At 49.7% G+C, this 13,482-nt stretch overlaps 2 protein-coding genes across 20 annotated transcripts in view; one reads left to right on the forward strand and one right to left on the reverse strand.

Moving 5' to 3' along the window:
* The window catches only part of PDSS1 (decaprenyl diphosphate synthase subunit 1), a 43,211-nt gene extending 31,715 nt beyond the window's left edge, over nucleotides 1-11,496 (reverse strand). For 7 of the 11 annotated variants that reach the window (XR_007909773.3, XR_016219286.1, XR_016219287.1 and 4 more), the window contains exons 1-3: nucleotides 10,843-11,118; nucleotides 3,381-3,445; nucleotides 1,549-1,669 (exon numbers count right to left, since the gene is read on the reverse strand). Coding sequence is in view for 3 of the 11 variants with exons in the window: in XM_051820989.3 (XP_051676949.2) it covers nucleotides 1,549-1,669; nucleotides 3,381-3,445; nucleotides 10,843-11,118 (462 nt within the window). In the remaining 8 variants the exon portion in view is untranslated. Of the gene's footprint in view, nucleotides 1-1,548; nucleotides 1,670-3,380; nucleotides 3,446-10,842; nucleotides 11,119-11,356 lie in introns of those variants that run through there. The other 4 variants (XM_089311906.1, XM_051820991.3, XM_070056117.2 and 1 more) reach the window with 4 other exon arrangements.
* Nucleotides 11,085-13,482, forward strand: part of LOC103350866 (uncharacterized) — a 50,049-nt gene continuing 47,651 nt past the window's right edge. For 3 of the 9 annotated variants that reach the window (XR_016219283.1, XR_011381738.2, XM_051820972.3), the window contains exon 1: nucleotides 11,412-11,658. Coding sequence is in view for 3 of the 9 variants with exons in the window: in XM_051820972.3 (XP_051676932.3) it covers nucleotides 11,412-11,658 (247 nt within the window). In the remaining 6 variants the exon portion in view is untranslated. Of the gene's footprint in view, nucleotides 12,910-13,482 lie in introns of all 9 variants that reach the window. The other 6 variants (XR_016219282.1, XM_089311901.1, XM_051820971.3 and 3 more) reach the window with 5 other exon arrangements.

The raw sequence follows: 13,482 nt of genomic DNA on the forward strand, positions 1-13,482 counted from the left end.
CACACACCCAGCTGAGAAGGTCTAGGAAGACAAAAAACAAAAGGCATCATGGGATTTGCTGAATGGAAGCTACTGGTGACCCAGACAGAAGCAGTGCCGGCAGTAAAGATGGGACGAGGCTGCAGTGGCGTCCATGTGAAGGGCAAGGGCATGACAGATGGTAGTGAACACTGTAATGGAAGGGAGGGGAGGAGGGAGACACAGGGTGAGGAGATGGTTCTTTTAAAAACCAAGATGGAGGGGCTGGTGCTGTGGTGTAGTGAGAAAAGCCACAGCCCATGAACCATCATCCCACATGGGTACCGGTTCAAGTCCTGGCTGCTCCACTTCCCATCCAGCTCCCTGCTAATGGCTGGGAAAGCAGCAGAGGATGCCCCAAGTCCTTGAGCCCCTGCACCTATGTGGGAGGCCCAAAGGAAGCTCCTGGATCCTGACTTTGGACCCACCCAGCTCCAGCAATTGTGGCCATGTGGGGAATGAGCCAGCAGATGGAGGATCTGTCTCTCCCTCTCTTTAGCTCTTTCAAGTAAATAAATAAATCTTTAAAAAACAAAATGAGTGAAAGCCTGTAGATGAAGGAAACAGGGCAGCAGTTCCCATGCAACTGAGAATGAAGCAAAGATGGGAGAGGCTGAGGAGTGACTCCTGAGCAGGAAGGGGCGTCCACGGAGGTGGGAGGAAAGGCAGCAAGCAGGCGGGGCAGGGGCACAGAAGCAAGGCCGAGGGGGCTCCTCCCCCTGCTCTCTGCTGCGTCCGTTACAGAGCACGTGGTGCTGCCAGAGACTGAGAGCCAGCTGCAGGGGCCCCAGGGAGAAAGTGGAGAACTCAGAGAGGGGCAGGAAGCTGACGAGGGGCCTGTGGACAGCTCCAGAACCACATGAGGTGCCCAGCCACTGCAGGTTTTCAGGGAACACAGTTGAATGAAGAAAGCCCTATCTGGGGCAGGCTAACAATGACCTCCAGAATGACATCAGGAAGACTGAGGGGCGGTGGATGTGAAAAGGGAAGGTTAGCTAGCGTAGGGGCCGGCACTGTGGCACAGCCAACTAAGCCTCCACCTGTGGTGCTGGCATCCCATATGGGTGCCAGCCGGAGACCCTGCTGCTCTTCTTCCAACCCAGCTCCCTGTGAATGCACCTGGGAGAGCAGCAGGGGATGGCCCAAGTGCTTGGGTCTTTGCATCCACATGGGAGACCTGAAGGAGCCTCCTGGCTCCTGGCTTCGGACTAGCCCAGCTCAGGCCATGGTGGGCATTTGGGGAGTGAGTTAGCATATGGAGGATCTCTCTCTAGCTCTTTCTGTAACTCTGCCTTTCAAGTAGATAAGTAAATCTTAAAAAAAATACTCCAGACTCCTAGCTTCGGCCTGGCCCTTTGCTTTTCACATAAAAAATAAATCTTAAAAAAAAAAAAAAAAAAAACCTTGATGATTCCAACTCATCAAGTTTGCAATGGCATCATCTCCATCTGAAAAACCTGTATTATTTTATAATGATGAAACTTATACTAAGTTTTAGTAAACTGAAACATTAGGATCAAAAACACCAACCTTTCTGATGTCCTCATACAGGCCTTTCAAGTCTCTCCACCCAAGTTTAAAAGGATCAGAGAATTTCTCACCACTCCGCGTTTTACTGCAGCAGCACACAGCCGGTGTCGTGTGCTGAAACCTGGGATGAGCAAAAATGCACATGACTTCATGTGTAAGTCCATATCATGTCCACATACATGTCACACGTATATCAGAGCACTTCAAAAGTTCATGGTTGAGGCCAGCATTGTGGTATGTGGGTAAAGCCACTGCTGTCTGTAACACCAGCATCCAATATGAACTCTGGTTTGTGTTCCAGCTGCCCCACTTCCGTTCCAGATCCCTGCTAATGCTCCTGGGAAATGCAGCAAAAAGATGGCCCAAGTGCTTAGGCCCTGCACCCATGAGGGAGACCTGGATGAAACTCCTGGCTCCTGGCTTTGGCCTGGTCCAGCCCTGGCTGTTGTAGCCATCTGGAGAGTGAATCAGCAGATGGAAGATCTGTATATCTGTCTCTCTCTGTGTAACTATTTCAAATAAATAAATAAATCTTTAAAATGGAATTAAAAGGCAAGTTTATTTGGGTGCCAATTTTTTATAAGGGGTCTTCAAAAAGTTCAGAGGAAATGATGTGTATTATGGAAAAAACTTCAAGTGAATTTAAACAAATTGTGGTCCCAAAATAAACTTATCTTTTAATTCCATTTTTCCATGAGCTTTTTGAAGTGCCTAGGTATGCAGTAGAGGCAGATGATACAAAATTAAGCCCAAACACCTGTTGGAAATTAAGCATGGCTCTGAGAAGGTCATTACATTTTTAAAAAAGATTATTTATTTGAAAGAGCTGGAGGGAGGGAGGGATAGAGGAAGGGAGAATGAGAGGGAGAGCGACAGAGAGGGAGAGAGAGGAGAGAGAGAGAGAGAGAGGAGAGATATCTTCCATCTACTGGTTTATTCCCCAAATGGCTGCAACAAGCCAGGGCTGGGCCAGGTCAAAGCCAGGAGCTTCATAGAGGCCTCCCTCGTGGGTGGCAGGGGCCCAAACACTTGGAACACCTTCCGCTGCTTTCCCCAGGCCATCAGCAGGGAGCTGGGTCAGAAGTGGAGCAGCTGGGGCACAGACTGACACCCACATCAGATGCTGGCGTCAAAGACCGTGGCTTTACCTGCTCCACCACAAAGTTAGCCCCAGGCCATTACAATTCAGAGAAACATTTGGCGGGACTCTATTCTTGCTAAGTGATATATCATTGATCATTTTTGTAAGCAAGATCCTGAAAACTGACAAAATCAAACAAAGACTGAACTCTGTTCATTGTGTTCTGGGTTGAGATCTCATTTTATTATATTCCTGTTTTTTCTAAATGGTAGAGATCACATAGAATGGACACTGTGGCACTTAAACAATAATAAACTTGTTGTCCTAACCCTCAACAATTTAGAATACAAATTTACCGGTGCCGCGGCTCAATAGGCTAATCCTCCGCCTGCGGCGCTGGCACACCAGGTTCTAGTCCCAGTCTGGGCACCGGATTCTGTCCTGGTTGCCCCTCTTGCAGGCCAGCTCTCTGCTGTGGCCCAGGAGTGCAGTGGAGGATGGCCCAAGTGCTTGGGTCTTGCACCCACATGGGAGACCAGGAGAAGCACCTGGCTCCTGCCTTCGGATCAGCGTGGTGCGCCGGCCACAGCGGCCATTGAAGGGTGAACCAATTGCAAAAGGAAGACCTTTCTCTCTGTCTCTCTCTCACTGTCCACTCTGCCTGTCAAAAAAAAAAAATTAAGAAAAAAAAGAAATTTACTGGAAATATGTTTAACAATGTAGGCAGTTCCAATATAGATTATATACTTACCGTGATATACCACACACATGTGGAAAAGCAGATGTGAGACTCTTCACAAGATTAAAACAGAGCATCTATAAAATAAAAGTACCAAGAAATTTATTAGACTATTCCTGAAAAACTTGTTTAGAACCCCACTTAAAAAATGTATTTATTTATCTGAAAGGCAGAGTTCAGTAGAGAGGGAGCGACAGAAGGGGAGCTATCTGCTGCTTTACTCTCCAGACGGATGAGGCTGGGAGCCTGGGACTCCACTTGGGCCTCCCACGTGGGAGGTTGCGGTTTTCTCAGGAGCATTAGCAGGGGGTTGCATTGGGAGTGCAGCAGCCAGGACTGAACTGGTGCCCACATGGGATGCCGCTTTACCACAGTGCTGGCCCATAAGAACTCCACAATCTATAATACATTTAATCTTTATATTTTAATCACCCACTTACAAGCAGACTGCAAACTTTAGAAAAAGGATAATTTATTCAAAAGCAATACTTGTCGTTACACAAAATATACAGAAAAGCAGAAAATAAAAAGCACCTACGGCCGTCACGGCGGCTCACTAGGCTAATCCTCTGCCTGTGGCGCCGGCACACAGGGTTCTAGACCGGTCGGGCCCGGATTCTGTCCCGTTCACTCCTCTTGCAGGCCAGCTCTCTGCTGTGGCCCAGGAGTGCAGTGGAGGATGGCCCAAGTGCTTGGGCTCTGTCCCGCATGGGAGACCAGGAGGAAACACCTGGCTCCTGGCTTTGGATTGGTGCAGTGCACTGGCCATGGTGGCTATTTGGGGGGTGAACCAATGGAAGGAAGATCTTTCTCTCTGTGTCTCTCACTGTCTGACTCTGCTTCTAAAAAAAAAAAAAAAAAAAAAAAAAAAAAAGCACCATAATCTATCCCCTTCCCCCAAAGAAAGCCAAAGTTCTCATATTCATATCTGTTTCTTTTTTAATTTTTTTTTTTTTTTGACAGGCAGAGTGGACAGTGAGAGAGAGAGAGAGAGAAAGGTCTTCCTTTTGCCATTGGTTCACCCTCCAATGGCCGCCGTGGCCGGCGCGCTGCGGCCGGCGCACTGCGCTGATCCGATGGCAGGAGCCAGGTACTTATCCTGGTCTCCCATGGGGTGCAGGACCCAAGCACTTGGGCCATCCTCCACTGCACTCCCTGGCCACAGCAGAGAGCTGGCCTGGAAGAGGGGCAACCGGGACAGAATCCGGCGCCCCGACCCGGACTAGAACGCGGTGTGCCAGCGGCGCCGCAAGGCGGAGGATTAGCCTAGTGAGCCATGGTGCCGGCCCATATCTATGTTTTGGCCCATATCTATGTTTTAAAGATTTATTTGAAAGGTGATTTACAGACAGAGGGAGACAGCGAGAACTGGTTCACTCCCTGAATGGCCGCAACGGCTAGAGCCAGGCCAGGACGAAGTCAGGAGCCAGGAGCTTCATCTGGTCTCCCACCTGGGAGCAGGGTCCCAGACACTTGGGTCGTCTTCTGTTGTTTCCCCTTGCCTTAGCAGGGAGCTGGATTGGAAATGGAGCAGCCATTGGAAGTGGAAGATGGCCTAACTGTCTGGGCCCCTGCCACCCATTTGGGAGACCCAGTTGAAGTTCCTGGCTCCTGGCTTCAGTCTGGTCCAGCCCTGGCCATTGCAGCCATTTGGGGAGTGAACGAGCAAGCAGACAGAAGATCTCTTTCTCCCTCTAACTCTGCCTTCCAAATAGATAAATCTTAAAAAATAAAACATCTCCCTCCCATTTAACTAAGATTGGTCAGAGAATAGTAAAGATTAGTTGCTGGTTCGACTCTTGGCTACTCTGCTTCCAATCTAGCTCCTCGCTAATGCATCTGAGAGGCGGCAGATGATGGCAGAAGTCTTGAGTTCCCAGGGGAGACCTGGATGTAATTCCTGGCTCCTGCTCCTGCCTGGTTAGTGCCTACAGTTGTAGCCATTAGGGGAGTGAAGCAGCAGATAGAAGAGGGATCTGTTTCTCTGTCCTTGTCTCCCTCTGCCACTCAGCCTTAACACAACAACCTCAACAGCACATTTCAGTATTATTAATCAGATTCAAGAGCAACAGCAGACAACTCCTACAAAACTCAGAGGTGGTGACAAATATGAATATTAGGCCAGGAATTGTGACAGGCACGGGGGACTGAAAGATAGACGGCCAGCTCTGAAGAAATCAGGGCTATAGAAACTTTTTAAAAACATTTATTTATTTATTTATTTATTTGAAGGTCAGAGTCACACAGAGAGAGGTTCACTCCCCAGTTGCCCATAATGGCTGGAGCTGCACCAATCCGAAGTCAGGAGCTTCTTGCGAGTCTCCTGTGCGGATGCAGGGTCCGTGGTCTTGAGCCATCTTCTACTGCTTTCCCAGGCCATTGCAGAGCTGGGTCTGAAGAGGAGCAGCTGGGACTCGAATTGGCACCCATGTAGGATGGCGGCACTGCAGGCAGCGGCTTTACCTGCTATGCCATGGCGCCGGCCCCTATAGGCATTTTTAAAAGTAGTAAACTCGGCCGGCACCGCGGCTCACTAGGCTAATCCTCCGCCTTGCGGCGCCGGCACACCGGGTTCTAGTCCCGGTCGGGGTGCTGGATTCTGTCCCGGTTGCCCCTCTTCCAGGCCAGCCCTCTGCTGTGGCCAGGGAGTGCAGTGGAGGATGGCCCAGGTGCTTGGGCCCTGCACCCCATGGGAGACCAGGAAAAGCACCTGGCTCCTGGCTCCTGCCATCGGATCAGCGCGGTGCGCCGGCCGCAGTGCGCCAGCCGCGGCGGCCATTGGAGGGTGAACCAACGGCAAAGGAAGACCTTTCTCTCTGTCTCTCTCTCTCACTGTCCACTCTGCCTGTCAAAAAAAAAAAAAAAAAAAAAAAAAGTAGTAAACTCACTAATCTAATGAGGTAGGGTCATTTGAAGAAAATATTTTGATAAAAAAAATTTAGCACAATGAAAAGAAAAACTAATCTAATTATTAGTAATAGTCTTTCAACATGCTTTGACACCACTATCCATTTTATCCTTACAACTTCCTGTTTTTTAAAGCTGGGGAACTCAAAGTCCAGAAAAGTCAAGCCTGAAAAACCGGATATGTAAATGTTTATGATCTATCATAAGGAAACTATATGCATGATGTGATCTCACTGAAAATGTAGACCTATGTACATAAAACACACAAAGAGAGAGCAGGGTTTGGAAGAACAGAAACTAGGGTGTTAAAATTAGCTAATCTGGAATCAAGAGTGTGGCATCAGAAGGAGATGAAATCTTGAACTTACAAGTTGAAGCAGAGGGACTGAAGTTTTGTAGCTTTTTGTTTGAAGTGACCCATAATTCTTATATTTACTCTAAAACATTGGATAAACTAAAAATTTGTGAGAAAATAGCTATTAATGTAATACCACCAACACATTTGTGCCTACATACTTTTTTAAAATTGATTTGTAACTTCTTTTTTTTTCTTTTCTTCATTTTTTTTACTTGACAGATAGAGTTTAGACAGTGAGAGAGAGAGAGACAGAGAGAAAAGTCTTTCTTCCGTTGGTTCACTCCCCAAATGGCTGCCATGGCTGGCACTGCACTGATCCGAAGCCAGGAGCCAGGTGCTTCCTCCTGATCTCCCATGCCGGTGCAGGGCCCAAGGACTTGGGCCATCCTCCACTGCCCTCCCGGGCCACAGCAGAGAGCTGGACTGGAAGAGGAGCAACTGGGACTAGAACCGGCACCCATATGGGATGCTGCCACCGCAGCGGAGGATTAGCCAAGGAAGCCACGGCACCAGCCCTGATTTGTAACTTCTTAGTATCTTTTAAGGTCATAGACACATAGTTAAAATAGGCAAGTGTAACCCTTTACCATTCTCCAAGTCATAATTATAACTTTAGTTGTATTGGATGTGAACCATTGGAAATAAGACACGGACCAGTACATTTCCAAACTATAATATGGAAGAGTCAAAGAGTGTTTTTGTTTGCTGGATAAACTGGATTAAAATCCTGTATGCCACATTTAAAAAAAAAAAAAAAAAAGAGTGTGGCAGTCTTGTTTCACCCCTCCCTGTCCCATCCATTTTCTGATTTCTCTCTAATGAGCCAGAATAGCTTTAGACATGTTAAAACAATAAATGTTGACTTTTAGCATTACGTGGTCATTAAATCAGCAGGAACATTTATGACATCCAGGCAACGACAATATCCCAGGGAAACAAGTGATAATCCTGCCCTTTGATTCTTACCATCAAAAGACAACCTATTTCTTTCAGACTTTGTTGGTAATTAATTCATACAGATTCAATATTTTCTTATACTACTTATAAAAAAGAACATCTTAATGGAAGAGCAATAATTATTCAGTTTGAGATCTTATGCTACTCCTCTAACCGGGGGTGAAAGGTTAAATCACACAGCTAATCCATACAAGGTGTTCTTTTTCATTAGACAGTAATAGCAGCTGTTAAAAGCAAGTTAGTTAGAGGATAGATGTGGTTCAAATCTCAGCACTTCCTGGTTGTGTTGTGACATCTTTGTGATAATATCTCCTCCTGAGAGTAACAGTACATGTAAAGCTGTGGCTCAGAGCCCAGACACAGTACACAATTAATACAGTTATCTTTTAAATCAAGCTTCGCTGTGCTCTGACAGCACCTTAGGGCCATGACTTTTGCAAGTGAGGTTGGATAGTCAGGTCTTCAAAGGAAGTTGTGAAATCAGAGTTGCGGCATTAGCTAGCAGTATCAACAAACACCTTTCCTTTCCAGCTTCCTTCCCTATCTTTCCATTATCCACCCAATCTTGCATCTCAAGGCTGTACCTTTTAAAATAAGAGAAAATGCCAGGTAAGAATCGAAGACATATTGACAAGTGGTTTGGAATGATCAAATGCGCACTGATGTTTATCCTGTTAGAAGATCTGTTTAACAGATCCCATGAATGGAGAAGTCCACAGCACATACCACGGGACTTCAAAAACCTCCTGAGGGCTGGCGCTGTGACTTAGTGGGCTGAGCCTCCGCCTGCGGAGCTGGCATTCCATGTGGGCGCTGGTTCCTGTCCTGGCTGCTCCTCTTCTGATCCAGCTCTCTGCTTATGGCCTGAGAAAGCTGCAGAAGATGGCCCAAGTGCTTGAACCCCTGCACCCTCATTGGAAAGCAGAAGAAACTCCTGGTTCCTGGCTTCAGATCAGCCCAGCTCCAGCCACTATGGCCATTTGGAGAGTGAACCAGCGGATGGAAGACCTTCTCTGTGTCTCTTGCTCTGTATGTAATTCTACCTTTCAAATAAACAAACAAATAAATAAAATCTTTTAAAAAGTTCATGAAAAACATGTTTTATGGAAATCTATTCATGGGTTTCAAGATTTTTTGGCACCAAAATAAACTTATCGTTTAATTCTTTTTCCACAAACCGTTCAAGTTTTCTCTTACAGAAATCAGGAAGTAGAAGTGTGTTGGGCAGCCAATTGCGGCTGAACCATCATTGCTCTTTGTCCCCAAGGACTATTACACGCTGAGAGACTCGAAGGAACTCAAATGCACATGCCCGAAGCACACACGATGCCAGTGTATTACCGATGCAAAAAATCAGACACACGGGTCAGAAATACGCTGTGCTAGCAACCAGAGTCAAGGAGCCAGCAGACAGGGATGCCATGAAACAGGCAAGCATTCTCTCCAGGGGAACACGTTTCCCCGGTGAGGCTGCTGGGTGGGCACAAAGTCAACACAAGTAAAAGAAAATAAAGAAGTATCTAGTGCCATCAGACCGGGGACGCACCCATGTTTTCGAATGCCTGCCGCTGTGGAACTAGAAAAACCTGAAGTCTGGCCAGGACAATACTGAAGTGAACCCCCACAGAGCTCCCACATGGTCCCCCATCCGCACACTGCTCTTCCTGCATTACAGTCCAGCGTGTCCACTGGCTGAGCTGCCGTATGCATCCGCCTGGACTCAAAGCAGACATCTACAAACGCCAGCTATACATCCCATCCTGGTAAAGGATCTCTGACCACCCGGCTGCCCCTCTTCCAGGCCAGCTCTCTGCTGTGGCCAGGGAGTGCAGTGGAGGATGGCCCAAGTGCTTGGGCCCTGCACCCCATGGGAGACCAGGATAAGTACCTGGCTCCTGGCTTCGGATCAGCGCGGTGCGCCGGCCACGGCGGCCATTGGAGGGTGAACCAACGGCAAAGGAAGACCTTTCTCTCTGTCTCTCTCTCTCTCACTGTCCACTCTGTCAAAAAAAAAAAAAAAAAAAAAAAGGATCTCTGACGAGCACACAGATTTCAGAAGCCTACCAAACCTGATGGGAACTGCAGAGTCCAAAATTAAGACAAACTTTTTTTTTTTTTGACAGGCAGAGTGGACAGTGAGAGAGAGAGAAAGGTCTTCCTTTTGCCGTTGGTTCACCCTCCAATGGCCGCCGCGGCTGGCGCGCTGCGCTGATCCGATGGCAGGAGCCAGGTACTTATCCTGGTCTCCCATGGGGTGCAGGGCCCAAGCACCTGGGCCATCCTCCACTGCACTCCCTGGCCAAGCAGAGAGCTGGCCTGGAAGAGGGGCAACCGGGACAGAATCCGGCGCCCCGACCGGGACTAGAACCCGGTGTGCCGGCGCCGCTAGGTGGAGGATTAGCCTAGTGAGCCGCGGCGCCGGCCAAGACAAACTTTTAAACAGGAGGTCCTGCAGACAACTGCGGTGTGGCTGAGACGCTCCCGATTTGACAGGGGGTCCCTAGGTTTTGCTCAGTTCCCTGAACCCTGAAAATGCAGGGCTCAAAGGACCCCAGAAACACACCCACTGACTAACGTGCAGGGGCCAGCGGAAGAGATGAACCCTGGGCTCTAAGGCAGCAGCCGGAGCCCCGAGGCATCATGGACATGGCTGAGATTCTGACCTTTATTTCCAGAAGCCACAGGGCCACTGTGCAGATGACCCCAAGGTGTCTCTCGTTGCCCCACCCGCAGGCCCTTTCTTCTTCCAGTGCCCTTGCAGCACCCCAGCCCTGCCTCTTCCCCCAAGACCTTGCCCAGCTATCCCCAAGGCCAACTGCACCCCTTCTTATCTTGGGGAGCTCGGGTGCACCTTTTGCTCTGGAACTCCAGGGCAGACCCGGCCTCCCGCGCGGCCGGCTCCAACTCGAAAGGAAACCCCTGCCGATGGCGCCCAGGCTTCACCTGTCCACAGCCCGGGAGGGGATCTGACCACACCTGCGTTTCTCGCGGGACCCCGGCTTCTCATCGCGTCCTCCCCCACCCCCGGGACCCCGCTCTGCGCCCCTGTGCGGGGCGCCCCTCCTCGAAGGCACACGCGCGGCTCCGAGTCCCCTCCGCCACGAGCGCCCCGCGCCCCGGCTGTCCCACTCAGGGCCACCCGCGCCCTCGCTCCCGGCGCACGTGCTCCCCGCGCCCATTCATTCCACGGCGCGGCTGTCATTGGCGCCGTGACCTCTGCGGCCACAGCGGGCGGGCGCCTCCCGGCCTCACCTGCGCGCGGCCGTCGGCGGTGGCGCGCGGTCCAGGCGGCCCCACGCTGGCGGGGGAGCTGGGCCCGGGGCTCCGCGCTGCTGGCCCCCGGGAGCAGCCGCGTAGCCACCGCCACCAGCGCGAGGCCATGGTCCGGCTCTGAAAGTCGCGGCGGGCCGGCAGCCCCGCCTCCGACCGGCGGCCCGCCTCCCGGGACCCGGAACCGGAAACCTGGCACCGGAAGCAGTTGGGCCGGAGGGCCCGCCTCCGCTCGCTCCTCCCGCGGCGGCTCAGCATCGAAGACGCCAGCTGTGGGCTGCCGGGAGCTGAGGCGGCCGCCGGGGACCAGGGCCTGTGGGCTTTCTCCGTGCTGAGGCGGACGAGGGCCGTCCGCTGCTGTGTGCTGAGGCGGCCGCCGCCCGGGGAGACTCCAGGCGCCGCCTCGCACGGCGCGAGCCCTGGGTCTGGAGCCCTTCCCCGAACGCCCTCGCGGGTGGGCGGGAGCGATCGCTGCCCCAGTCCTAGCCCGGTGTACCTTTGAGGGGCCCCGAAACAGCCCTGTTGACGCTGCGTGGCGAGGCGGAAGAAGTATGGCCCCGAGGCTCGGCTTCCCGGGCCGCTGCCTCACTCGGAGGCCTCGGTTTCCGCGTCTGCTTCTCTGGGGCGTGACCTGCCACGCCGTCGTCCGCGGCCTTTTGCAATCGGTCCTGGAAGGAAGGGCCGGCCTTGTGCTGCTTTCCAGAAACGAGTCAAGCCACGACCCGGGCTATTGTGAAACGGGAGCGAAGTCAGCCCTGGCTCTCGACTTTTGGACTCTCTCCTCTGAGGACCTTCTAGGTAGAGTTTGACAGTCTTGCTCGCATCGGGATCTGGGAGTCCCGCTCCCGGTGTGGAATGCTTGGAAGTGTTGGATCCACTTGTGCCCTGCCTGGGGGTCCCGGAGGACGCACAGGAACGGCAGCCGAGCGTGGGGGTAGAGGGACCTTGCTTCCTTGGCTCTGTGGCCACATCCACTCTTGTGCTCACGAAGTCGCAGAAATCCGTGACAGCACTCGCAGACACGCAGTGGGAGAGGGCCTAAGCATTTGTGATACAGAAGTAAAAGAAACTTGGTCTTCAAAAATTTAATTTTTTTTAAAGAAACATTTATTTGAAAGGCAGAGTTACAGAGAGGGAGATTCCACCTGCTGGTTCGCTCCCCTCCATGGCCATAATTGCCAGGACTGGGCCAGGACACAGCTAGGAGCCTGGAACTCCATCCCAGTCTCCCACATGGGTGACTGAGGTCCAAGTCCCCTCCCCTTGCCCCCACGGGGCCCATGACCTGCTGCCTCTAGGTGCATTAGAAGGAAGCTGGTTGGGAAGTGGAGCAGCCACCAGAGAACCTGCCCCCATATGGGATGCCTGTGTAGCAGGCAGCGGCTTATCCCACTGTGCCATGATGCTGGCAACCAAAAAATTCTTGTAAGGAAACACACAAATAGATAGCTGTCATTCTCTGATACAAATTTTTCTTCTTAACTATCCTACTTGCACTAAAAGTATGCTTTTTATTGATTGAAAGCATAATATAAAGACTATTAAGCCGATTTTATGGTGTTTTTAACATCTTGAAGAATAGCATGTAAGAACAGATGCTTTACAAGTTAAGGTGGTTGATATACACTGTGGTTTATCTTGATACAGATTAGGTTTATATATTAAGAAACATGCAATACACCAAAGTAACCAAAGTAAAATGTAGCAATCAACACTGCTACTCTACTTGTGACAATGCTAATATATCATCATCTGCCCCTTTCAGATAAGAAAACAGGTACCAAGGAATGAAGCCACATTGGCAAATGTAGCACTACACAATTCCACCAGGCCATTTTAATTTTCATTGCAATTTCCAGATTGTTCCATCAAAGCAAAAACTTTTAAAAAATGTTATACGACAAGGCTGACTAGGGAAAGAGGATGAAATTCATTCAGGCTTCCAATATTGTACAGCCAAACTCCTGAGGAACAGTGACCTCCCAACAGGACATGCAGAACTCAAAAGCAGTTCTTTTGACCCAGCTAGACCAAGCATGAACCTGAAAGGTAAAAACAGAGCTGTGCAAGTAACTGCTAAACAACAGACTAATCTTGTGCACAGTATCAGCAACTTCTTTTTTTTTAAATTACTCTAGTTATATGAATGAAACAAGTACTGATGGATACAAATGGACTGAGTGTCATTGAGAGCATTTTCAATTTGTTTCAAAGTTGTCATTTCAATATCAGAGGGTCAGTTACACAGTGAGAAGTTTTCTTACTATATTGATAATATTGTTGGAAACATTATGGTAGAACCAGATTTTATAGCCATGGAAAAATTGTAATACTTTATATATTACCATCTCTTGGTTCACAGTACTGTGTAAAACATCTCATCCTGATATTACCACTTTAATGAATTACCAGGCTGTCTAACATCTCTTGAGAGAAGAGGTTCAAATAGTTGTGCTGAAAGATTAGCAGATTTGTGGATTTTATAGTCCTATGCAAAACTGAATTCCAAAGAATTCCTATCACTGAATTTCCTAAGATGTTAAGGAATAGGGTGTCAAATATGCTTTTATCATTTTCTCTGGAGCTTTTAGTATGTGACAGTTGCTTCAAGTGTCGTAGGGT

Source organism: Oryctolagus cuniculus, chromosome 13 (genome assembly GCF_051225735.1).
Source record: "Oryctolagus cuniculus isolate XC-2025 breed Fujian yellow rabbit chromosome 13, ASM5122573v1, whole genome shotgun sequence".
Taxonomy (NCBI): domain Eukaryota; kingdom Metazoa; phylum Chordata; class Mammalia; order Lagomorpha; family Leporidae; genus Oryctolagus; species Oryctolagus cuniculus.